Source organism: Podarcis melisellensis (genome assembly GCF_964234715.1).
Source record: "Podarcis melisellensis genome assembly, chromosome: 13".
NCBI classification, from domain to species: domain Eukaryota; kingdom Metazoa; phylum Chordata; class Lepidosauria; order Squamata; family Lacertidae; genus Podarcis; species Podarcis melisellensis.
Genome location: NC_138545.1, coordinates 48,542,147 through 48,569,242, shown reverse-complemented (window position 1 = coordinate 48,569,242; position 27,096 = coordinate 48,542,147). Strand labels below are relative to the sequence as shown.

Below are 27,096 nucleotides of genomic sequence, written 5' to 3'. Positions count from 1 at the left end.
GCCATTTTAAAAGAGACATTGCTCCCTTTCTCTATGCTGAGGTCTGCTGTGATATATGTATGCATTATAAACAAGAGCAACAAAGTAAGTATGCTTCTTGCTTCAGAAATACTGTTTTCATCCCTATACGAATTCACGCAGTCTTAACGGATAGTTCAGCTTAAATCCATACGATTATCCCATTAAGATGTCACGATCTAAGTTGCAGTCCTAGCTATCAAACCCCACCAGATTTAAAATTAAATATAAAGTTCAAAGTCACAAAGACAGTATTATTAAAAAAAAAGGTTGCAGAAAATGTGACTCCTCTAGATTTTGGATAATTACAAGGGGGGCTGCTTACAAGATCCCTGCTTCACATGCTTCAAGGTACAACACACCTGAAGTGCAGGCCTCCATTTATTTGTTTGTTTGTTTGTTTGTTTGTTTGTTTGTTTGGTAAGTACAGCACTGCTGGAAATGGGATCGTCCTAGGAAGGCGGTCCTTCTTGCGACTGAGCCCCTGGACACACTCCTGATGAAGTATCATAGATTCCGGCGTATTAGGCGACTGGGCGTCTAATATGGCAGCTGCAATTTGGGGGTTCGTCTTATAAGCCCAGTTGCCTAATATGCTGGGCAGCTCTGCGCTGGGAGAAAGCCGCCCCTGTTGCTGCTTCCGAAGCAGCGTGTGGGACGGGCTCTGTGCCGTGGGGTTTTCTCCTGACACGGAGCGGAGCCCACCGCTGTCGCTGTTTCGGAGCCGCCGCCGCCGCAGCGGGGCGTGGGCTCCGCTCCGTGCCACCCATACTCGGCGTATAAGACGACCCCCGACTTTTTAACCTCTTTTCCGGGGTGAAAAAGTCGTCTTATACGCCAGAATCTACGGTAGGTTTCATTTCTAGGTCTAAGTTTCATTTCTCTAAATAGGCATCACGGGTCACAGCCAATCAAGAAAGGGGTGGGGTGGGGTTAAGGAATTATATAAGCATCAGCGCAAGAGTGCCCTAGGCACTTGATTGGCGCTGCTGAACACCCACCCTCCTGCCCTTGGTGTAGGTTCTCAGCCTTGCTTTGCACTATGTGTGAGTCGCCTGTCTTAGGACAGGGGCTGGGTAGGAATTTTTATCCATTTGGCAAATGGGCACTGGCCACTTGGTTTTTTGCCTACCCTCTTAGCAATCATCACAACTTTCCAGGTTTGGTGGTTAGGCATTGGCTTAATTTTGTGTGTGGAGGGGAGGTGTGGGCATCAACCCTCAATGATCAAAAGGTATTCCATTAAAGTAATCTGGGGGTCCCGGATCTCGTCTGAAGTCCGCTTGATGGGCTAGGGCCATGCCGGGATCACGGGAACCTCGCGGTAAGCTTCTGTCGGGCAAAACCCTGATGTTGCTGCCCCAATGGGTTTAGCTACATCGGCTCTGTCAACTGGGGCAGTAGTCCGTTATAGTCTTCAGCCAATGCCTCTGCCAATACCACTCACATTCAATTTGCAATCAATAAAATTGTGGCCTTAATGTTACCCATCAACCTTAATTCTGTGTCCGTGTGTAGTTATTTCATGTGTAGTTATTTCATGCTTTTTAATCAGATCCTGGAGCTGCTCTTTAATCTCTAACCATTTCCATTTAATAGGAAATACTTAGAAAAGAAAAGAATTTATCAAATCTTTTTCATAATACAGTAAGATTAAAGAAACTAATTGAAATGAAAACAAGGACAGAGAAAGAACAAAGAAAACACAGAGGCCTCTTTTAAAAGTCTCACACTACCTCCCAGCTCTCACCTGGGAGCTTTCTAATAGGAAATACTTTCAATATCAAATTATTTTAGCCATTTTTTTGTTTTTGTTTTAAATAAACTTGAGGGTCATGCCTGCTGCTCCCAGTATATCTGCAACACTGTAAAAATATCAATTGAATTATTTAGGATATTTAGCCCATTTGCTGGGGCAGAATTCCACTTGGAGCTAAATCCACAGCTTTGGCATGAAGCGTTTCTGGAACAGCAGTGCTGCTTTGGAAATAAAAGGAGGCCTACAATGCAGATGTGTAGTTTTATTCCCTGAACTCTTGCCTTGAAGAGTGTGAAGCTAATGCAGCCCTCTCGCCTGTGCTAGACGCACACTCCGTAGGACTGGGGTAAGATTCTGTCATCTTCTCTTTACCGAACTGGAATGAATTGCAGAATAATGGAAATGTAGAGCTGGAAGGGTTCACAAGGGTCATCTAGTCTCCTCTGCAACACAGGGATCTTTTTGCCCAATGTGGGAATCGAACCCACAACCCTGATATTAAGAGTCTCATGTTCTACCTATTTTGCCATCTTGGCAAAGTGGAATAAACCCTTTCCACTTTCTACCAAAAGTCAGAGAAGGTGAGCGCATTGGTTCTGCCTGCCCCTAAGCAGTATAGAACTATAATGCTATGTATTATACCATATCAAGACAAAAATACTGGAAAGCCGTGCAGTTCTCTAGCATATTATCTGAACTTTACTCACTGTGACCATTATGAAAATGCATCTTTTCCTCTTCAGGGTCCTGCTTTGCTTTGCTGTAGCCACACCTCCTGTTATTGAACAAGATTTATGGCATGCTGTAAGGAAGCTTCTCACCAAAACCATCACACAACAGGCAAATTATCAAATAAGGAATGCAAAGATGCCCTGTTTGTGCCAACATTTTTCAACTGGATGCAAGGCATGCCCTATTCAAACCTTGTCTGGGGAAAAGAAAAAAGGGCTAGATAAAATATTGGCATCATCTGTACTTTGGGTCCTGCGGGATCTGCTATCCACATCCACCTTTTAATTCAGAAAAAGAAAGAGGATACAGGAAAATCCTGATAGGATTTGGGGTCTCAATAGCCCTCCTTAAAGGGGACCAAGAATTCTTGAAACAGGCTTGTTTGATCCTAATAACTGATTAGTAAAGTGTTTTTTTACAAGCAGAGGCCTGGTAACACAGCCATTCCTTTATATTGTCAGTGGCAAGAAATGTAATCTAAAGGATGGAGACAAGCCTTCCTATTTGTTTTATGCACACTTCAGGAAATAAAATTGTCCTACAAGGGAACATTTATGCCTACTGCTGTATTACCAAATGCCAAGATTTAACTGTGCTATATCAGTCATTGCGGAACGTATCAAGCATTAAGGCTTGGTTTATCTAAAATAAACTGAATGAGTTCTTCAGCTGCTAAAAATACATCAGATGTGGCATTGTAGTTGGTTGATCTTTTCCATACCTTGGAAACGACTTCTTCCCCTGAAAATTTATGCCTCTTATTCCCATCATACTGGAAGGAAAAAATGAGGCCCAGGACACAGGTCAATGTTGTTCAATAAATGTAAAACAGAAGAGTGGCATTTCCATTCTAAATATTCCTGTGGCATTTTATCTGGTAACAAACCTACTTTCACACTGGCAATCACCTAGTGAAATATTTATGGCATGCTTCGTAAAACTGAGGCTGTAAAAGTGTTCCTCTAACAAATTTATAAGAGAGAAAACGGGCTGATGGGAGAATGACAAATCTTATTGGTGAAGGGATGGCATGAGGCGCGCACACAACCCAACGTAACTGGTTTTTACAAGACTACACTAGAAAATGATTCATATAGTGCGGTAATGGATGATAAAGGCCTGCATTGGGCGGCTGTGAGCTCTTTACTGATGTGCTTATAAGATGAGAATCCAGTTCAGAGAAGTATAATAATAATAATAATAATAATAATAATAATAATAATAATATAATACCAGTCCAGGTATCTGAACACTTTGCACATTTAAACAGACAAAAACACTCCCACCAGAGAGAGAGGTTTAGCATATGTCTTTCCCTGAGGTGCTGGTTTACTATATGCAAGTCAACTTTCATTGACTGCTGTCCAAAGATGATGCACCCTAGAGTGTAACAGCCCTGCTGGATCAGAGACCACCTTAACCAGAATACTGTTCTCACACTGGCCTGCCAGAGGACTTTGAGATGTCTGCAAGAAGGTCCTGAAAACAACTGCATGTTCCCCACTCTCATGTCTCAGAGGCACAGCACTGACAATACTGGCGATACAACAGTGGCCAGTAGCCATTGAAAGCCTCTATCCGCCATGAATTTGTCTAATCTCCTTTTAAGGCCATCCAAATTGCCAACCATCACTACATACAGTGGAAGGAAATTCCATTTACCGTATTTTCACTACACAACTTGTGAATAAGTGCTTTCTTTTGCCTGTTCTGAATCTTCCAATATTCAGCATCATTGGATGACACTGGTTTAGGATTATGTAAGAGGGGGAACGAGGGACGCGGGTGGCGCTGTGGGTTAAACCACTGAGCCTTGGGCTTGCCGATTGGAAGGTTGGCGGTTTGAATCCCCACGACGGGGTGAGCTCCCGTTGCTCGGTCCCTGCTCCTGCCAACCTAGCAGTTCGAAAGCACATCAAAGTACAAGTAGATAAATAGGTACCACTCGGTCGGGAAGGTAAACGGCGTTTCCGTGCGCTGCTCTGGTTCGCCAGAAGCGGCTCAGTCATGCTGGCCACATGACCCGGAAGCTGTACGCCAGCTCCCTCGGCCAATAAAGTGAGATGAGCACCGCAGCCCCAGAGTCGGTCACGACTAGATCTAATGGTCAGGGGTCCCTTTACCTTTACGAGAGGAAACATCTCTCTATATGGGCCCTGATACTGTAAGGACTCCCTAGCATCAGTTTGTGAGGTTTGATTTGGTTGAGATGAGGTCTGAATTTGCAGCTTACCACCTGGGAATTGGTTCCTTAGCAAGAGAAAGCAGCACAACTGCAGTCTCATCCATCTTAATATTTTAATAGACTGAGCTGGGCCATACAATATTGTCCTAGGCTCAACTCTGGCAAAGCGCAGGTGATGGCATGTAGCCAAGAAAGGATCTAGCAGAGTCACACACTCAGTTGCTGGTGAGAAACAAGTCATGGAATGCCACAAATAAGAAAAGAGTACATTCCCGCCTCTGTTTTAGGTCCTCACATTATCTCTTTGAGTCAAAGTCTCAGTTTTCCCTGGAAATGTTAGCTGGCAATGGTTAAAAAAAATAGGGCAGGATGCGTTTTGTAGATCCCTTAGACAACCTCTCTTGAAATGGAAACAGAATGTCCCAACTCTCTATACTTTTGCTTGGGAACTCTTGGAAGCACTAAATTCAAATCCTCCTTGCTGCTTAATTCAGTGAAGATGTATCTATCACTAATGAATCGGCTAGTGACAGCCCTGTGTTCCTGTGTGACTACCCAATTAGTATTGAAACACAAGGACACACACACCCCTCTGTGAAGAAGAATTGCCATCATTTGTTCCCTTTTCTGCAGAAATCATCCTTCCATGGCCTGCCTTAGCTTTTTGCTAATTTTTATCTTTCTAGTCTTGTAGCCCTGAACTCTGGCTGTGCACACATGATACCTTTAAAACTCATTTGAAACACGTTTCCCTTGCAAAGAATTCTGGGCAGCGAGGTTTGTTAAGGGCTGCTGAGAAGTGAAACTCTGTGAGGGGTGAACTATAGCTCCCCAACTCCTCTCTGGGACACTTTACAATAATTATAATGGTGGTATTGCATTGGAATGGTTAAAGTTGTTTTTATTCTAATTTATATATCATTTGATTTATAGGACTGTAAACTGCCCTGAGGATTTGGCTGAAGGGCAGTATAAAAGTGTCACAAACAGACAGGTAAAGGTAAAGGGACCCCTGACCATTAGATCTAGTCGTGACCAACTCTGGGGTTGTGGCGCTCATTTCGCTTTACTGGCCGAGGGAGCCGGCGTACAGCTTCCAGGTCATGTGGCCAGCATGACTAAGCCGCTTCTGGAGAAACCAGAGCAGCGCATGGAAATGCCGTTTACCTTCCCGCCGGAGTGGTGCCTATTAATCTACTTGCACTTTGACGTGCTTTCAAACTGCTAGGTTGGCAGGAGCTGGGACCGAGCAACGGGAGCTCACCCCGTCGCGGGGATTCGAACCGCTGACCTTCTGATTGTCAAGTCCTAGGCTCTGTGGTTTAACCCACAGCGCCACCCATGCCCCTCTTTGCAAACAGATAGTTATCCCATAAATTGCCTTTTTATATTTTCTCAATAAAAGCATAGGTTTTTTGTGGCCACTCCTAAAGCTACGCACACTGTGCTCATATGGATTCTAACAGGATTCTAACAGGACCAAGTCTTCCAGCAAAATGGGGACAGGACCACAGAAGGCCGGGTGGATTCCTCTAGCACTGGAGTTAAATTCTTCCTGGCATTTTTCATTGAACATGGACAGATAGATTTCAGGCTTGTATGGTAGCAAAGCAAGTGTGGGAACAAAAGTGTTGGCTAATATGCAGGCACTGTCTTTACCACCTTCTATATTAGGACGAGCGAACTATTTTAAGCTTAGGCACAGGCTGGCAACACAAATTTTTAAGGAAGATCTGATCAAAGCTTGCCCCTTCCATGTCATGAAATGCTGATTATCAGAACACTGCACCTACTTTTGCAACTTACTCAATCCAGGACCAATAAATCCCAATTTCTGCCAGGTTGGGAAAGTGAGCCTGTGGGATCTGAGCAGCAGTTAAATTCCAGAAAAGAGGTATCAGCCTCAGGGTAGTCCAGGAATATATATATTTTACATGCATTTAAAAATATATATAATTCCAGTGTATGGGCTAGCTTAAATAGTTAGTTAAATGGGCTAGCTTAGTTACGTAAATAGTGCTTCCTTGCTTGCCTCAATAATAATAATAATAATAATAATAATAATAATAATAATAATAATAATAATAATTATACCCTGCCCATCTGGCTGAGTTTCCCCAGCCACCCTGTGCCACTTCCAACAAAAGATTAAAAATAGATTGAAACATCAGTAATTAAAAACTTCCCTAAACAGGGCTGCCTTCAGATATCTTCTAAATGTCAGATAGTTGTTTATTTCCTTGACATGTGATGGGAGGTTGTTCCACAGAGCGGGCGCCACTACCAAGGAGGCCCTGGTTCCCTGTAACTTCGCTTCTCGCAGTGAGGGAACTGCCAGAAGGCCCTCAATGTCCTGGCTGAACGATGGAGATGGAGATGCTCCTTCAGGTATACTGGGCCGAGGCCTTTCTTCCTCTTATCCCTCCTTGAATACAGTATAGTGTCCTTAGTGCTCTGCAGCCATTTTCATAAATCCCTTGCAGTTCATCAAGATTCTCTCTTTACTGAATTCAGGCTGCCATCTCTTCCTTAGCCCACTGACCTCCCTTGTCTTGGCGCAGGCAGATTTAGGGCAGCGTGGCTGGTTCCCCCACACTGGGCATCGAGTCCAGGGGGAACTGCAGGGCATCGCAACTAGGACGTAGAGAACTGAGCAGAATGGAAGGCGAGAGGTGGATCATGCATGCCAAATTTTGGCCTCACTGAAACCTGAAGGACCAAAGTCCTTCCCTGGCCTCAGCCCAACTCCCTTGGAGCATTCAGTCCCGGACTCCCAGAAGTCTCTTGCCTTTGGTTTTCCAGTTCTCAGACCAGCCACCCTCCCAGGTTCACCTGTTCCCAGGTTTGTGTTAAGCTTTGATGCGTTTCCCTCCCTATGCAGATGCCGGGCTGTAAGCATTCTGCCACTGACAGATTCATTCCCTGAGCAGTTGGGCTGCACGCCGTCTATACTAATATTTACAATTACTGTTCCTGAGTGTGAGAAACAAAGCGCACATGGCGCTCCGTAAATCACAGCAGATGTATAACACTGTATTTTCAGAGCTAGATAGTTTGAGATACTTTTCGCAGCCACACATTTAAAGCACCTCGCTACCACTTTAAACTGTCATGGCTTCTACCAAAGAATTATGGGAGATCTAGTTTGTGAAGGGTGCTGATGGTAGTTAAGAGACCTCTATTCTCCAATTCCCAGAGCTTCCTGTGAGGAAGGATTGATTGTTAAATTGCTCTGAGATTTGTAGTTGGGGTGTAACAAAAGTGCACCTCTCACTTTTACATCAGTGGAAACAAAGGTTAAATACAGGTAGCTGCATTTGCTCTTTTTTATTTAACAACCCTTTGAATCTGCTTTTCCCTCTGTTACTGAAATTTAGAATGCTAGCTCCACCAAGCAAGGACCATGCGTGTGTTTTTTGTTTCTTTTTGTGTGTGCCTTTATGTCACTTTGCAAAAGTGCCATGAGCATTGCTGCTTGTCTAATAAAAACAAGCAAACAGTTGGGTTTCACAAAACAACAGCAACCCCAAAGCCTTCTAATGACCTCTTATTTTAATCTTTCAGAATAATTCCTTTTCAGACAGTAAAAAAAAAATGTTGTTTTGTGCTTTTAGAAAAGGAACGAATATATGATTAAAGCGTCCATCAATATTTTGCTTAACAGCAATATGACCTCGATCAGAAGGCACGTTATTTAATAAGGGAGTTTAGAATAGATGCAAGAAAATGAGGTTAAAATGCAGCTTGATTGTTGAGGACAAAACAGGGCTAATTTCAAATTCTCCAGGCATCCATAACTTTCAGAAACTAATGCATTTCCACAGTACCACTGTGACTAATGTTTGCCTGACCTTTGGTTGCAGAAGACTGTTGCCAGTGGACTCAGGTGTCCTATGGTACCATAGGGCATCAGAATGCCAGCCTGCTATTTGTGACACTTATGAAAAAAACAAACAGAAAGATTGTAGTTGTAGCTGACAAACGGAATGAAGTGTCAACACTTTAGAGTAGCCATTGGATGGTTTATGCCACTACAAAGTCTTATACACTTATACTGAGCCAATGGTCTGTTTAGACCAGTACTGCTTTCTGTGAGGGCAAAACCAAGTATAAGTACAAGAAACAATGATTCTTCAACATCAACTTTGTTGGACTGGTCATGTTGTGCGGATGCCTGATGAACGTCTTCCAAAGCAATTACTCTATTCCGAACTTTAAAATGGAAAGCATAATGCTGGTGGTCAACAAAAGAGGTTTAAAGACTCTCGGAAGGCAAATCTTTAAAAATGTAGTATACACACCGAGAACTGGGAAACACTGGCTTGCGAGTGCTCCAATTGGACAACAACCTTTATTAAAGGTGTCATGGGCTTTGGAGACGCTTGAACTCAGGACGAAAGGAAGAAACATGCTAAGAGGAAGGCACGCTTGGCAAACCCTCACCGTGATCAACTGCTCCCCAGAAACCTATGTCCCCACTGTGGAAGGACATGTAGATCCAGACTTGGCCTCCACAATCACTTACGGACTCACTGTTAAAACCTTGTTCATGGAAGACAATATTACTCAACTACAACTGCCTTCTTAAACTTTGGACCCACTCTTGGTCTTGTCTGCTCAATCTGCCAGAGCCTGTGTCTGCATGCAGGTGAAGCCCCTCATTAACCGAAGGTTTGAGACCGTTCAGCTACCCTCACCTGGTTTAGCCAGTCAAAGCCGTTCCCAGGGTGTGGCCACTTTTGCATGCTGACAATTTGTGGGAGCCACGGGTGAGAGCTGAGTGCAGGGTGAGGACCAAAGCTGGACATTGTGCCCCAGAAGGAGCACACTGTGTCCCCTGCCAGGGTTTGGGAATACTTCATAACCCTGCTCCCCACCCCAATATAATCTGCCTCCCATCTGAAGCCATTTCCAAAAAAGAAGAAAGTAGCTGTGAGGGTTTTAATTGCATGCATTGGTGTGCAATGTTTGCTTCCACTCTGAATCAGATCATCCCATATAGTAAGACGCAGTAAGTGGAACAGCCATTTACCCCTCTGCCTGGGTTTCTAGCAAATTGGTCTTTCCTTGCCCAGACCAAAAATGCATAGATAAGGAGCGGCAACTCCCTGCTGTGGCTGTGCTTGAGCCCAGCAATGCTGTAGCCAAGTGTTGATACTTGCTAGAAATAATTACAAAGAACTTGAACCCCATGATGTCTGCTAAGCACTAGTCTGGGCTCAAAATATGCCCACAAAATGATTAGCAGAATCTAGAAAATGGCTTTAGCTTGGCTTGGAATGCATAAAAAATCCCAACCACCTTGTAATGCCACAGCATGTTAAGACACTCCACGAATTCGTTCAAAATCATATCCAAGACAAACACAGCAGGGCTAAAATAATTTCTGCCTCTTAAATCAGCTCCCCTTTGCTTTCATTCCCAAATTGGCTGCTAGCTGGAAAAGCTGGAGGATGGTTTTTTTTTTAAAAAAAAAAATCTGTTTTAGTTTGGATTGTGAAGAGCCGCTCAAAGCACCAGCCAAGTTTTGAAATTCATGAAGGAAAGCTACCGCAGAAGCCAAATAATGCTGAAGGGCTTTTTAGGAACAGTGAATGTGGATTCTTAACAGTTTTGAGCATCCCAGAACCATCGTCACTCAAAAAGGCATGGCTCAGATGTCATGCCAAACCACGGTTTCCTGTGACATGAACAAGCTTTGGTGAACTCCAAGCATGTGTGCTCCTCCTCTCTTATTTTTTTGAATTGAAAGTCACTTTGAAACAAACCACACTTCCCTGTGATGTCCAAACGCATAGAACTGTGGCTTGTTTAAACTAGGAATGGGGAAAACTTTTCTATGAAGGGCCAGTGACCCACAGGAAAAGTAAGTGAGATTAGAGCCAATGGTGGGTGGAGCCAAAGTTGATGGTGGGTGGAGCAAGAACCAACATTGCATTGCGACCCTTTTTGCCTGTCTCATCACAGTTCAGGAGAAGTAGAGCAGCGCTGGATTTAGGGTGGTGTGGGCAGTTCACCTGCACGGGGCACTGAGTCCAGGGGGTGCAATATAACAACAATAACAACAACAACCTGTATTTACATGGGTACCTACTCAAAGTCAGAACTATTTTGGGTGGGAGGGGGCCATTTTTTATCTCACACAGGGCACCATATTACCAAAAATCCACTCCTGAGCAGACTACAGTAGAGACACTCACCGGAAGAGTAAAATTAGCACAAGGAGGACAGGTTCACAGCAGGACCCTGCAGAAAGTGTTGGCTGCCGTGTTCTCACCTACACAAGGAGAGCTGTTGGCTTGCACTCCACTCCCTCCCTCTGCCCTCCCGCAGCACAATGGAAGATGGATCACCTATTGTCTTTTTCCGATTCTCATCTCCCTCCCTCGTCCCCCATGGCTCAACTCAATATGACGAGCGCTTCCTGTGCAACAGCAACCTTACATGAATCCAGACCTACAGTAAGGTTATCCTGATGAGTTGATCGGGAGTCAGGGCCACATTTTGCCCATCGTGCAGAGAACAGATTGCCATTCTGCTGACTAGGCAAAGTAAAATAGGTGTTCACCTCTGTATAATAATAACAATAATAGCAATAAATGTTTATTTATACCCTGCCTTCCCTGACCAAGGCCGGGCGCAAGGCAGCTAACACTGAATATAAATGCAGTAAAAACATTTTTTTAAAAACCAAACTATTGATTAAAATATAAGTTAGAATACAGTTTAAAATGCAGCCTCATTTTAGTGGTAGCCTATAGATCAAAGCCATAAGGGGAGAAAATGTCAAATATTCACCAGGGCCAACTATCCATGCTAGTCCTACATGGGCCAGCAAAAAGAGCCAAGGAAAAATTTATATACAAAATCCCATATAAGGGGTGCCATCAAAAAATAAAATAAAATAAAGTGGGGGGGGTGGTTAGACTGAGTCCAGCCCAAAGGTCAGGTGGAACCGCTCCATCTTGCACGCCCTGCGGAAAGATATCAAATCCCGCAGGGCTCTGATCTCCTGCAGTAGGGCTTTCCACCAGGTCGGGGCCAGAGCTAAAAAGGCCCTGGCTCTGGTTGAGGCCAATCTAACCTCCTTGGGGATCAGGACTTCCAAAGTGTTGTTATTTATGGACCTGAAGGTCCTCCGCGGGGCACACCAGGAGAGGCGGTCCTGTAGGTACGAGGGTCCTAGGCTGCATAGGGCTTTAAAGGTCAAAACCAGCACCTTAAACCTGATCCTGTACTCCACTGGGAGCCAGTGCAGCTGGTAAAGCACTGGATGAATGTGATCCCGTGGCGAGGACCCCGTAAGGAGTCTCGCCGCAGCATTCTGAACGTTAGAGACAAGCATCCTCGGGAAGCATAGGTGAAGCTCTCTTTGCAGAGAGAATATCCAGCGGTGGAGCAAGCTGATTAGGCATCTGGGGTGGTGCATGTGCCCTGCGCCAGGGGCGGGGCCAGCCGCCCATGGGGCGGGGCCAGCCGGGGCAGGATGCTCCGCGGGGTCTCCAAGGAGTCTGCCTGCCTCCTCCCACTCAGCCGCCCCACAGCTGAGGGAGAGGCGGCGGGTGGACTGTTTGGGGCAGCGCAGAGCCTATGGGCACCCAAGCCACCACATCACTCCCAGGAGAGACGCGTGGCTCAGGCACGCTGCAGGCCCCACAGTGAGTGCCTCCTGGCATTTTGTCACCCTGCTCAGTGGTAACACCTGGGGTGACCTGTCCCCACCACACACCCCTTCCTCCAACCCTGAGAATATCACCCCATGTTTAATAGACTACAGTGCTTTCATGTTCTCTAGTTTGTGAAGAAACTGTGCTGGAAATACAGCTGGCTAGATTGAAGTAAAAGGGGAGGTCAGAGGAGGGTGGAAATAGAGAGGAAAAAAGTGTTGAGAAGTACAAAAACACAAGCTTTTGCCTCTTACCTTCCGCTGAGAAGGAAACCAATAACAACAGCCAAGAGGATCACTCCCACTGTAACAGACACAGCAATTATAGGGATCTGGCTCTGATCGCTGGATGCAGCTACTGCTGAGAGAAGAGACAAAAAGGGAGATTAAGGTTAAAACTGCCATCGACCTCCAGGACAGGCCTTGCTTCAAGCCTGATAGAGAGGAGCTGTGGCTTAAATAATTCTTTAGCATGTCTGTTTTTTTGTCACTTTGTTATTTTGGAAAGAAAATAATGGCAAACCTGTGTTTTTAGTTTCAGCAAGCCTGCAGAGGTCAAGGAACTGGTTTTGTGCAAGTTGTATTTTGCCTGTTATGGGGGTGTGCAAACGCTGCCCTGCTTCCTGGAGAAACTTTGCAACGCAGCTCTTTGTGTGTTCTTCTCAAAGCAGGAACTTCCTAAATTGCCTGGAAATTGAACTTCAGATGAAGTTTGATGGCAACTCCATTTGTTCAAACTATAAAGTTCAAACTTTAAGTTTTGTTCAGACAGAGACCCGATTTGCATGTCAAACTAAGCTAGGGTTACCAGACATCCCCATTTCCCAGGGACAGTCCCCAGATTTGCGAATAAGTCCCTGGACAAATTCCATCCCCAGAATGTTCCCGGATTTCATCTAATGTCCCCAGGAAACGCAGCAATCTCAGCAGCCTGGAGCAGTTGACTCTGGCTGGCTTCAGGAGCTGCTTGGAAGTCCCCATGTGATGGTGGTGCAGGGGCTCTCAGATGCAGCTTCCAGGCTGCCTCCACCTTCCCTGACCCCAGCAACTAAGCTGTGAAGGGAGGCTTCATGCTGCCTATCAAAGCAGCCTCCCAACTCCTACTTGCGTGCAAACAGGAGTGGGTCAGGGATCTCTCAGCTGTGAAGGGAAGCTTCACGCTGCCTATCAGAGCTTGCATGCAAACATGAGCGGGGCAGGGATCTCTCAGCTGTGAAGGGAAGCTTCACGCTGCCTATCAGAGCTTGCGTGCAAGCAGGAGTGGGCAGGGATCTCTCAGTTAGGCAATGGGAAGCCTCCCTTCCCAGCTGAGGGATCCCCACACCCTCCTGCTTACACAGAAGTAGGAATTGGGATGGGGCTGCTCCAAAAGGCAGTGTGAAGCCTCGCTTCCCAGCTGAGGGATCCCCGCACCCTCCTGCTTGCAAGCAAGTAGGAATGGGATTGGGGCTGCTCCGATGGGAAGGGAGGCATTGCGCTGCCCGAGCCTTGCCACCCCTCTCGGCTCTCCTTCTCCGCCTTCCATGCCTGACCCACCGTGCACCGCTTCACCACCACCACCACTGAAGAACCAACAACTCAGGGGCTGCCCAGGCTCATGGAGAAAGGAGATAGAAGCCTCGGAGGAAGGAGAAACATGGTGGTTGAGGTCAAGGCGGCAGCCGCCCCTCTGCCACTGCCATTGCTGCACCATTAGCATCCAGAATGTGTAGTATTTATTTATTTAAAGTGTCCCCGGATTCATTGAGAAAAAATCTGGTAACCTTATACTAAGCCAAACCATGGTTTTGTGTGAATGTGGGGGTTCCCAGAAATGAGACCACTGCGCTCCTCCCCCAATCCTCCTGCTGTAACACCACCCCAAGTTAAGCTATGGTTTGGCTTAGAATGCTGTCCAAACCTGGGCTTGTGACTTGTCTTGCTCCAGACTAACCATGAGCTATAACTAAGGTCTGCTCTTCATTTACCACTTGTGGTTTGTCCGGAGTGAGACAAACCATGAGCTGGGCTTGGGGAGACAGACTCCGCCAAACTTTGGCTTAGCCCCAGGTAGCGCAGAAGTCACTATCTCCTCTCCCAGAACTCACGCATTTGTGGCAAGCCACTCGTTGGCTTAGTGTGAAGTGAAAAATGAAACACGGTATTTGATCAGTAAATCACCAGTTGAGCAGCATGGAACTAAATGATAGTCGATAGTTATGCTTTCGTAACGATTGGACGGACACAGATACATTGCAAACTGTCCATTGAAGTTCTAATTAGTGCTGCAGATTTAGAGACAGAAGAGGCAGTTATCAACAAGTTTTGCTGTGATGGGGAGCTCTCAAAAATCCCACTTCAGATTCTACTCCTCTCTCTGATACCCAAGAAAACATTCTGCTCTAACGAGAATTCTTTCCCAGTGAAGAGAAATCCAACAGCAATTCAATTTGGTAACTGTAACAGCATTTACTTGTTTCTGAGAGTTTTCTAAAGGCAGTTCATTAATAACTGAACAGCATTTTCACTAGGCAATCCTATCCGTGTCTACTCAGAAATAAGTTTTACTGTGTTCTAAGGGCTTTATTCCCAGGTAAGTGATTATAGAATTGAAGCTTTAGACAGATTTCATTAGAATTGGCCGTTCCCATAAAAAAAAAAAATCTAGGCAATGTTTCTGATTTACATGATAGACCTTTATAACATTATTATGGGTATTTCTGCTCAGAAGTTTAAGGTCAGGATGGCAGTAGACCAATAGTGTCAAAATGCCAGCAGGTTATTTATAAATAACCTGAAACACAATTACTGAATTACTCTGAAATAGAAACTTTTCTACTGTATCCAAGATTCACAATAAGACATTTATCTGGCACTATAATAAGGTTTTGTTTCTACTTATAGGACATGATTAATGGTTAATGCAATATAAAATACATTAAATAGATCATTTTTATTACATTAATGTTTGCATCACGGAGCTCTTTTCTCTATTCATAGATTGCTCATTGACTCCATGGCTCTTGTCTCCTTTTCCTTTAAAATCTATTTCATTTTAAAAAGGTAACATGCAATGAAAATGAGAAAACTGACAGCATTAAAAGAGAGAGAGAGAGTAGATTATAAGAGCCCAAGACAAACAATCAAAGGCTGGCAAATTTAAATTTAGGAAACAAATGGAGAGAGTGGATTTCTATTCAAAAGGGAAATGAAGGGATTTTTCTCCCTGTCACTAAATATTTCCTTAATTGAAATTATATGGAAATGTAATAAACATGTCAATTGTACAATTTCAAACAGGCACGGATGCATAAATATTAGTGGCGAGTGAAATTTAACCAAGCCAATAGGCTAAAGAGTGGACATTTTTATTCATTATAGTGACTTCAAGTCTTCAAGTCTTCAGTCTGCCTGTCCCTGATGCAATACTGCATATCTTACTCTGTGGTTACAGATAGGTAGCCGTGTTGGTCTGCCATACTCTGTGGTCTTATTGTCCTAAAAATAAACGTTCCTCACTCCCACCCCATGTTAACTGGCTGCTGTCAGTGGGGTGAGAATGCACACCAGAATGTCTTCAGGACACAGGGTAAGATGTGCTAAATAAGGAGTGGAAGATTTAAAGCTTGAGGACTCTTCTTAATTATTTTTACTAGGTAGGTAAAGGTAAAGGTAAAGGTAAAGGGACCCCTGACCGTTAAGTCCAGGCGCGGATGACTCTGGGGTTGCAGCGCTCATCTTGCTTTATTGGCCGAGAGAGCTGGCGTACAGCTTCCAGGTCATGTGGCCAGCATGACTAAGCCGCATCTGGAGAAACAAGAGCAGCGCACGGAAATGCCATTTACCTTCCCGCCAAAGCGCTACCTATTTATCTACTTGCACTTTGACGTGCTTTTGAACTGCTAGGTTGGCAGGAGCAAGGACTGAGCAACGGGAGCTCACCCAGTCGCAGGGATTTGAACCGCTGATCTTCTGATCGGCAAGCCCTGGGCTCTGTGATTCAGACCCCAGCATCACCTGCATTTACTAGGTAAGGTAAAGGTTAGGGTTATGGGGTTGGGGTGCTCATCTTGCTTTCAGGCCGAGGGAGTCGCCGTTTGTCGACAGACAGCTTTCCGGGTCATGTGGCCAGTATGACTAAACTGCTTCTGGCGCAATGGAACACCATGATGGAAACCAGAGTGCATGGAAATGCCGTTTACCTTCTCGCCACAGCAATACCTATTTATCTACTTGCACAGGTGTGCTTTCAAACTGCTAGGTAGGCAGGAGCTGGAACAGAGCAACGGGAGCTCACCCCATTGTGAGGATTTGAACTGTTAACCTTCTGATCACCAAGCCCAAGAGGCTCAGTGTTTTAGAGCACAGCGCCACCGCAAGTTCCAATGCTAGCTCAAGAGGGCATCCACATACTCAGTCCAGCACAAAAACCCAGCCTTGGTTTTCTCCAAAACTTTGTTTCAGCAACGTGTTTGCTTGCGGGGTGAGGAGGAATCTTTTAGTTGTTGCTTTTTTTGGACAAATTGTGAGTCAGAATTACTAGATGTTACCGAAATTAGAATTATTACTAGCTGTTACAGCAAGGGGGATGACGACAACAATATAGCAATGTTTTCTGCTGGAGCCCAGACTTCCTCATAATATGTAATTTTCTGCCCTAATGAAGGACAGCAATGAAACACTTTTGTTTATTTACAGAAATTGTATACAACCCAAAGCAGTATAAAATAAAAAATGTGAATGCAGAAAAATTAAATTGTGCCTATAATATACCACATATGTAAAACCTGCATACCTCAAACTCTTGAGGTATATATATGATTCAAACATAAGTGAAACATATATCAGCATATCAAGTTTCCTTACACTGAGTCAGATATTGTCTCCATCTCATCAAGTTGCTCTAAACAGCAAAGGCTGTCCATCGCATTTGTGGTTGGAGGTCTTTCTTGAGAACTTTAACTGGAGATGCCCAGGATTGAAGCTGCCATGTTTTTCTATCTGTAAAAGTTTTGTTCCGCAATAAAGCCTCACTAGAAATGGCATCAATAGCCATCAACCCAAGTAAAGGACCAATAAATCAACCCCCCAAACATGGATGGAATAGGTATGTTTCTGTTTGTCTTCTTTCGAAGACAAGATATGATGCCAGTTGTTCGTGGTCAAATTATGGTTGGAAAAGTTGGCTATCATTGACACAAGCAAAGAAATCTAGCATGTGGTCTAGGATCTAAGAGTTGCTAGCGGAAGAGGCTTGAACCGAACTAAGCAAGCAGAATTTCTGAGTATTTCTTACTTCCCCAGTGCTATAGTGCAAACTGCTTTTGCAACTCCCCACAATTTGAAAGGCAGCTTTCCCCTCTGTCATGAAGGTACTTCTGCTAGAAAAATCTAGGCCTGGAAATCTCTTTGGAATCAGATGCATAGTTCTCTGGATTCTAGCCATATTCACACTTCTCCAAATATTACTACCAGAAACACCTTTTAACACAATTCACATCAGAAACTGGATTCCAAGCTTGCACAAGTGCAATCATAGCCTACAGGTCTATACTGAGTTGTAATTCTCTCACAACATGCCATGAGTAGAAACCAGTTTGACAACACATTGTTTTCAACTAGAAGGATGAAGACTTTATTTAATATTTTTTACCAACAGAGAAAAATCATCAACTCCTTGGAAAAAGCTGCAGAGCATGATCTCTCCTGCATCTTTCAAAAGCTCCAGCTGTGTTTTGGAAATCAGAACTATTTCGCTAAATCAAACAAGCTCATTAGCCATTGGTGAGACCTTTCCCCAGATTTCCCCAGATTTCACACCTCCTTTGTAGTAAACAGATATGTCAACAGTAACATGCTATCCTTCCTCCTTAATCCAACTGCAGAACAAAAGATTCTATTCAACCTCCCCTTTCTTCTAGTCGAACAAAACATTTAAAGGTCATCAGTTGTGGTCTGAAGGGTGACTCTGAACAACCTAAAGTGCTTGGATACAAGGGGAACCAGATAGAGAGATTCAGAGCATATCTACATTACAGATCTAAACTGGTAATTGTTTTCTCCCCCAGGGGGGAAAAACCCAAACAAACATGTAAACCCCTGGAGTTCCAAAATGAGGTTCCAATGTTTTTGTTCATTTTTTGAGGGGGAGCCATGACAGTTAAGATGGTAAAAACCTAATATAAAGGTCTGTATTGTAGATCCGCTCTTAGTGAAAGCAGCCTACATTTTGAGACGTTTAAATGGCTGTAAATTCAAGGACCAATGTAGTAAAAACGTCTTCGGTGGGTGGCTTTTTTGGTTACCCATGCAAGAAGTTCACGGAGTAATTAAGATAACAATCCTTTAAAAAACGCACGCACACAAAACCCATTTGGAGAGCAGTTAAAAAGCTGTTCACTTCAAAGTGCTCCTCTTAGGAATGTCCAAGATTAGTCTCTTGCCACAACTCAGTACTGAGATCAACCAGTATATTTCCTTGCCACCATTATACCCAGATTCAAGAAGCTTTGAGGAACACAGGAAGTAGCCACCTATTGAGTCAACTGTTGGACCATCTTGCTCTGTATTGTTGCAGGGGTCAGCAATTTTTTTCAGCAGGTGGCCGGTCCACTGTCCCTCAGACCTTGTGGGGGGCTGGACTATATTTTTTTGGGGGGAAATATGAACGAATTCCTATGCCCCACAAATAACCCAGAGATGCATTTTAAATAAAAGCACACATTCTGCTCATGTAAAAACACCAGGCAGGCCCCACAAATAACCCAGAGATGCATTTAAAATAAAAGGACACATTCTACTCAAGTAAAAAAAGGTTGATTCCCGGACCGTCCGCAGGCTGGATTTAGAAGGTGATTGGGCCGCATCCAGCCCACGGGCCTTAGTTTGCTTACCCATGGTTTACAGTTCCTGCCAGGAGTCTCTCCAGCCCTACTTTAAGATGCTGAGGAATGAACCCAAGACCTTCTGTCTGCAAAGCATTTGTTCTGCCAATGAGCTATCACCCTTTAGGATAACTTCACCAAATGTACACCAAATATTTACACATTTTCTTTAAAAAAAAAACACCATGTCCCCTAAAAATATAATGTGTGAATGAGATAAAATGCATGCATCATATAGGCACAATTGAATCAGACAGCTGGGAGGACTCAGGTTTTCTGCCATGTGACCTGTGGAAGATTTGAAGTTCTGTTTGTCCACCATGGTTTTAGAACAGGGTACATGGAACCCTCCTTGTGGCAGTATGGTACTTGCTTCCTTCAGATGTATAGCCAACCTATTAACATTCCAGAGGTTTTTTATTTATTTTAAAGGACCTGAACAATATGTGAGAAGATTGCTACATTTCAGTATATACAGTGGCACCTCGGGTTAAGTACTTAATTCGTTCTTAACCTGAAACTGTTCTTAACCTGAAGCACCACTTTCGCTAAGGGGGCCTCCTGCTGCCACTGCGTCGCTGGAGCACGATTTCTGTTCTCATCCTGAAGCAAAGTTCTTAACTTGAAGCACTATTTCTGGGTTAGCAGAGTCTGTAACCCGAAGCGTATGTAACCTGAAGCGTATGTAACCCGAGGTACCACTGTATTGGGGGAGAGAGTGACGATAAAAGAAGAGGTTCTTTAGCATTCAGACTTCAGAGAAGATTTAAGTTTGAAATTCTGGAGGAGAAGCAAGCCGGTGAAATATGTGCTGAGCTTTCCCTCACCACGCTTATGAATGATGCGTCTGAACACACAAGGCCACAAAGGGCTCCGGCGAGACAGGGAGAAGAGAAGGAGGAGATGGAGGCTGACGTGTCCCCTGCAAAGATATCGATCTGCTGACTCTTTCCTATTAACCATTACAGAGACATGGGCAGACAGTAATTAAAATGACTTACACACTGGGCTGGTTTCAAACTCAAATCTTCGGCTGAAGCTGCCGTACCCTGCTGCGGTCCGTGCTCGGATCTGGAAGACATATGCTGAAGCAGGTTTCAGTCCATCTGCGGTAATTTTCGTTTCCTTGGATTTGATGATAGTGTAGCTGGTCTCTTGATCCTTTTTGGCGCACGCACGCATGAATACACACACCCGCACACACACACACAGACATAGAAAGGGAAATCTTATAAATAGCAGGCACAAGCTTGGTGGCTATTACTATACAGCAGAAACGCTAGGCTGCTGTCAACACAATGTCTGCAATCTCTTAACCACACTTAAAAGACTGAGAGCAGGCTGTGCGCTCGCTGCCTCCCTTCCTCTCTGAGTGTGAAACATGGTGTAAAGTTGCATCTGCTAAAGGTTTATGCTTTTGTTGGTCACCAGAGTCTGTAATCTAGCTTCAAGCCCTGGTTAAGAATCAATTCAGTCTAACATGAACCTTGATTCTAGATTCAGGTAGGTAGCCGTGTTGCTCTGACGCAGTCAAAATATATATATATAAATAAAATAAAATAATTGTCCAGTAGCACCTTAGAGACCAACTAAGTTTGTTCTTGGTATAAGCTTTTGTGTGCATGAGTGTGCATGCACACAAAAGCTTATACCAAGAATGAAACTTATGCACACATTTAACCCCAAACCATGGAAGTGGGGAAATGAAGAAATTGAGTCTGCACTTGATTTTGCAACTCTGGATAAAAGGTTAGGAGCGTCACACCTGTGGCACTCCGTATATGAAGGGGAGTAAATGAACACTCAGTTTTATATTTAATAGATGTGAGATGTGAGAGCCCACCACGTTGTGAGGCAGTCTGTTCACTTGTCAAATGAGGTTGTACCATTAAAAAGGAAAGTTTCTTCTGTGTTGAGCTGAAATGTGCTTCCCTGCAGTTGCTTCCGACCAGGGCCGGATTTAGGTTTGATGAGGCCCTAAGATCCTGAAGGTAATGGGGCCCTTTATATGTCCAGGTGTCCTTTGTCAACAACAAATTGTGGCTTTTTTGTGTTGAATATATGCTATATGGTCATTTATGAACCTAATAGGTATCTAAAGCCATTTCCACATAACAAAATATGTATTTTATCATAGTGATTGTTGAACTGAAATACAATTAAGAAGAAGTATATTAATAGTGAAATAATTATTAAGCTCTAACTGTATGTAGGTTGAATTTTATTTGTTATCTATCTTATATTTTGGAAATGTACATCCGAGGTGTTTTTTTTCCTTTAATTTTTTTGGGGCCAAGAGAGTGGGGCCCTAAGCTATAGCTTGTTTAGCTTATACGTAAATCCAGCACTGCTTCTGATCTTTTCTTCTGAAGCAACAAAGTGTGTTCCATCTTCTGTGGGACAAATCTTCAGATATCTGAAGGCTGCTATTGCGTCTCCCCTTAACTTTCTATTCTCCAGGCTATAACATGCTCAGATCTTTTAAGTGCTCCTTGTGGGTCTTGGTTTCTCGTGCTGGGTCATGTTCAACTTGACCTCAAGATCCTTCATCACCCTGGTTTCCCTCCACTGGAAATGCTCCAGTTTCTCCCTCCTTAATGTGTGGCACCCAGAACTGGCCGTAACAGAACTAGGTGGGGCAGAATGGAGCTACAGCCCTCTGCAGGACCTCCGAGCTAAATAGGGACGGACAAAGGGCACACATCCAAGCCTTGCTCCAATGTCCTCACATGTACCACCTCCACGTCAGACCTGCCCCTGGGGTCCTCTAAGTTGTCTGAACGTGATTAGAAGCCTCCTTGTGATAATTCAGGGTTCCCCAATACAGGGAGGCATCTAAGCATGTTCAGTTGAACATGGTTGCAAACCCCCTTCAGACACATCTGCACAGTGCATGAAGATCAGGGGTGGAATGAGCACAGGTGAGAACGGGGTTTGTGCACGCACCTCTGTAGCTCAGCCATCACATGCAGAAACTGAACACCTTAAGAGGGCTTATTACTTCTCATGATGTTGACATTATGTGCCCAGTAATGCCTAACAAGGCATTTGCTATTTTAGCAGCTGCCTCATGTTCAACCTCTGGTGAATTAAGACACTTGGATCCTATTCACATTTACTTTGCTGCAGCCAAATTATTGAAAGGATATGTATTTTAAAATATAGATAGGGGTCTCATTTAATGAGAACCTGCAGCTATGAAACTTTTCTAAGCAGTCAAAAGGGATTGTTTGGCTGAAACATGTCTGTCAAATTTAATGTTACTATGGAATCATCTCCCTTTCTATATGTCTTTATATTCGAAGTGAGAGTTAGATACAGCTAGTTAGGTTTTAAAGCTGTACATTTGTATAATACAGGCTGCTTTGCTAATTTGATGAGACTTGAGAGGTTACAATTGCAATAGGATTTTGTGTAATCAAAGCTTGTTGTTGAATTTTAACAGCACAGTAAAATAATACAAGTGCATTTTGCCCTTCATAGAAAATGATCACTTTAGGGTTTATTGTCACAGTGTGACACAGTGGTTTCTGGGCAGTATATCCTCACATTGCAGTTGGTGGAGGGCATGTTTAAGCGCTCCCCCATGTATAACACACACACACACACACACACACACATACATTTCCATAGGCTAAAGCCTTGATTGACTTTTCCCTCCTCTTTTTTGGCCTGGGTGAGCATCCAACCATTTGCAATGTTGCAGTAGTACAGTTAAGGAAGGAGCATTATTTGGCACAGGGGTCAGCAACCTAAGGCCCCCGAACTGAGTTGCCCGCTTGCGTGCTGCGCTAAAATGGTGCAGCGTGGTGCTGGGACTCACTTCCACAGCGCCAAAAATCGCATCTGTGCAGATGCCGAAAATCGCAGGCGCTCGCGATCTGGCCCACAGCGGGATCTCCGCGGGACCGATCCGGCCCAGGCAAGATAAACCTTGCTGACCCCTGATTTGGCATGCCTGCATATATAAATGTCCTCTCAGTTTGTTCCCTGTAAAGCAATGTGGGAGAACAGAGACCTTGCACAGCAACACTGAACATCTAAAATTCACACCGACATTGCCAGATTGGCATAAATGAATTGCACATTTGCAAATAGCACAAAACTCTGTTCTGGCTAGTCACCTGGGCAGGGACTGATTGAAATCCCCGACTTCACTTGCTGGGAAGGGATAGAAAGAAGACTGGGGAGGGCAAGGCAAGGCAAGGCACAAGACTTCCTTTTCTGCCGGCGAGAGTCTTTCTTTCACCAATCCTTCCCAAAAGCCCGATCTAGGCCTTTTCCGGTATTGTATCTATCGTGGCTCTAAAATTAAATGCACCCAACTGAGTGAAAAGCTACAAGGCCAATTGTGTGGGTGTCTTCCACCCTCTAACCAGGCATGGCCAAACTTGGCCCTCCAGCTGTTTTGGGACTACAGCTCCCATCACCCCTAGCTAACAGGACCAGTGGTCAGGGATGATGGGAACTGTAGTCCCAAAATAGCTGGAGGGCCAAGTTTGGCCATGCCTACTGGCTCTAAGCAATGGAAATGTAGGAAGATGCTGCACCCAGTAATATGGTGCCCAGGGTGAGGACAAAAATTGCCCCAGCTTGATGCCCTCTGCAGGGGAACTGTCTGCCCCACCTTAAATATTTCACTGCTTCCCAACAGCACAAAGTCACAAAACAAGGAAGCAGCATGAACAGGAATTAAGACTGAACTGCAATCCTGTTGCTGTTTTGAGTAGGCTGGTGGTTTTGTGTGTGTGTGTGTGTGTGAATGTGTGTGAAAGATCATTTATATTAACTATCAAGCCTAATAGATGTAATAAAAACAAAATGAAGTATGCAGGTTTTATTTCACTGAATTTAAACGACTTTGCTTCGCGCCCGTCCCACCCTGCTCACAAAAAAGGCAATTCAAGTACGTCATCTTGATTCTGCACCTTGTATGTGAGCAAGTATAGGATCATATTAATTTATTCAAAGTGTTTGCTCAGTAGCTCTTATCAGTGTGCTTTATAAGACGTTATTATGAAGGAAAACAGGCTTACTCTTCCCTCGGAAGAACAAAGAAATTAATCCTGAAGCCTTAAATCTGCTTGGGTGCTTTCCACAGGTATCTGGTTTGCCAGCAAGACGCTGAACTTGATGGGACATTGGCGTGATCCAGCAAGCTCTTTTGTGTTCTTAAGTTGTGAAGCCTTCCATTCTCAGTGGCAGTTGTCCACATCATAATATTAACAGGTGTTTGCAACGGATTTAGCCTATGCATTTTATCTGTATGTTGTTCCCTCAAGCCTGTCAGCCTCTTCTGTCCCCACCTGCTGCCAAGAGAACCCATTTCTGACTCTTCCACTTTTTTTCTCTGACAACCACCACAGTCTGCACACAAATGCTGTTTAGTGCTTTTTTGCATTCCTAGCTGTCTCAACAGAGTTCAGAAACAAAAACAAGAAGACGGAAGAGTATTCCTAACGAACTAGCGATGCTCGAGGAAAAAGTGGAGGTAATTCAGAGCCCCCAAATCTATGGGAAACTTCCCTGTCAAGAATTATCAGGATTTCAGGCTGTGGGGCAATGGGTGTCAAACTCCTAAACAGCATGGCTGAGTTGTTGACTTTTTTGTCCTCCATTTTGGAGTAAAGCTACCTGGGGGTGGGGGGGCAGAGTGATATCTCCTCAGTCCTTCATTTATGATTTCATGTAAGTCTAACCCTCATTTTGATTTTTCATGCACCACAATTCAATACCGAGTTAGTTGTAACTGAACTCAATGATCTCAGTAGGCTTCAGGTTGCCTAACTCTGGGCATATCTCCAGTTACAGATAGGTAGCCGTGTTGGTCTGCCATAGTCAAAACAAAAAATTTTCCTTCCAGTAGCATCTTAAAGACCAACTAAGTTAGTTCTTGGTATGAGCTTTCGTGTGCATGCACACGAAAGCTCATACCAAGAACTAACTTAGTTGGTCTTTAAGGTACTACTGGAAGGATTTTTTTTTTTGTCTGGGCATATCTGTTCCATGTAGTTAAACTAGTTTGAGAACCATCTTTTCTTCCCAAGGAAACCAATGGACTGTAGCTCTGGCTCTGTGTGGTGAAGGAGACAGCTTAGGGATCTCTAAAAGAGAAGTTTCAGCATTGGGGCCAGCCCACCCATTAGGCAAGGTGAAGCAACTGCCTCAGGTGGCAGGATCCACAGGAACTGAAGGTCCTGATGTAGATCTGTATTCCTCTCCTTGTTCTTGATATAGATCTTCACTCACCCCTTCTTCCCTGGCCAGGAGGGAAACACCATTTTGTGGTTTGCCTTAGATGCCAAAATGTCTTGGGCCAGCCCAGCAGCTTCACCAAACGACAATTCCCATGTTGTGGGGTTTTGTTTTTTGTTAATTTCAGGGGAAACGAGAACAGCAAAAGTGGCATGAAGTAACTGACTTGGTGTTCTGAAACTATAATACTTGGACAAAGTAAATTCTAGAAGAGCCCAAATCAACATTTCCCTTTTTTTAAGGGAAATTCCGTTATTCAGAATAGGATTCCTCGCAAGAAAAGGGAAAAGTTGACAGCTATGGCCCAAATGTCAACTATGGCAGAACTGCTATGCAGTAGGACAGCGTCTCAGAGATCGAGCTACAAAGTTCCTCCACTCTGATGTAGCTAATTGTACTCTGGGCTTATTAAGATTATATTACAAATTCATCTATGTGATGGATGTTGAAAATTTAAATGTGTCTAATAATAATAACTGTATGACATTTTGGAAAACAAAACAAGAATATGCTCTACTGAATATCCCTCAATCATAGTTAATCAAGCTGCATTCCTGTACACACTTACCTAGGAGTAAGTTGGTGGGGCTTACTTCTGAGCAGACATGGACAGGATTGCACTGTCAGTTTCTTAATTTTAGTGAAATAAAACCGGAACATGAAACTCTCAAGAAACCTTAATGTATTTGTTCAACAGAAGCAATGCACTTAGGAAAATAAGTATGCGCACAAACACACACACACATCAATGCTTCCTAATCAGTCACAGTATAATTAATTTGACATGGAGTTACAAACAAAAATTACTCCATCCCTTTTGAACAGATACAATAATTCTAACCGAGCAGAGGAAGGCAGAAATCCAAGATAGTTAGAACAGTGTTGCAATTGGACAATCACACCTTTTCAAAATATTTGATTTCATACTCCAGGATGATGCCATTGGGTCGATCTGGCTCCTGCCAAGAGAGTGAGATGCTATTTTTGCCGACTTTCCCTTTTTTCACATTTGTGATTGGAGATGGTGCTGCGGAACAGGAGAAGAAATCAAAACAGAGTCAGAATAATTACTATTTTGGATGAAGAAAAAGAAATCTCCCCCTAATGCTGCGCAGCTTTAGAGCTTCTCAAAGTAGATAACAGCTCTTTGTTGTAAGCCGTCTATCAATCCCCGAGCAATAAATGAGTCAGAGTTTAAGAGCAGAATTTCTGCATTTTTCGCCAGGTAGAGAAACTTCTCCCGTACAGTAGTGCCCCGCAAGACGAATGCCTCGCAAGACGGAAAACCCGCTAGACGAAAGGGTTTTCCGTTTTGGAGGTGCTTCGCAAACCGAATTTCCTAGGGGCTTGCTTCGCAAGACGAAAATGTCTTGCGAGTTCCTGTGGGTTTTTTCCCCCTTTCCCCCCCTTTTCCCCAAGCCGCTAAGCCGCTTATCAGCTGATCCGCTAAGCCGTTTAACAGCTGATCCGCTAAGCCGCTTAACAGCTGATCCGCTAAGCCGCTTAACAGCTGATCCGCTAAGCCGCTAAGCCTCTAAGCCGCTAAGCCGCTTATCAGCTGATCCGCTAAGCCCGCCAATCCGCTAATAGCGCTAATCCGCTAATGGGCTTGCTTCGC

At 44.1% G+C, this 27,096-nt stretch overlaps 1 protein-coding gene across 9 annotated transcripts in view; it reads right to left on the bottom strand.

The window, feature by feature from the left end:
• Positions 1-27,096, bottom strand: part of EPHA5 (EPH receptor A5) — a gene marked incomplete at its 5' end in the record, with an annotated part of 261,432 nt that overhangs the window by 41,133 nt on the left and 193,203 nt on the right. For 5 of the 9 annotated variants that reach the window (XM_081883879.1, XM_081883885.1, XM_081883881.1 and 2 more), the window contains 4 exons: positions 2,485-2,552; positions 12,616-12,721; positions 20,225-20,384; positions 26,381-26,505. In XM_081883879.1, the coding sequence (XP_081740005.1) occupies positions 2,485-2,552; positions 12,616-12,721; positions 20,225-20,384; positions 26,381-26,505 (459 nt within the window). The remainder of the gene's footprint in view (positions 1-2,484; positions 2,553-12,615; positions 12,722-20,224; positions 20,385-26,380; positions 26,506-27,096) is intronic. The other 4 variants (XM_081883884.1, XM_081883887.1, XM_081883880.1 and 1 more) reach the window with 3 other exon arrangements.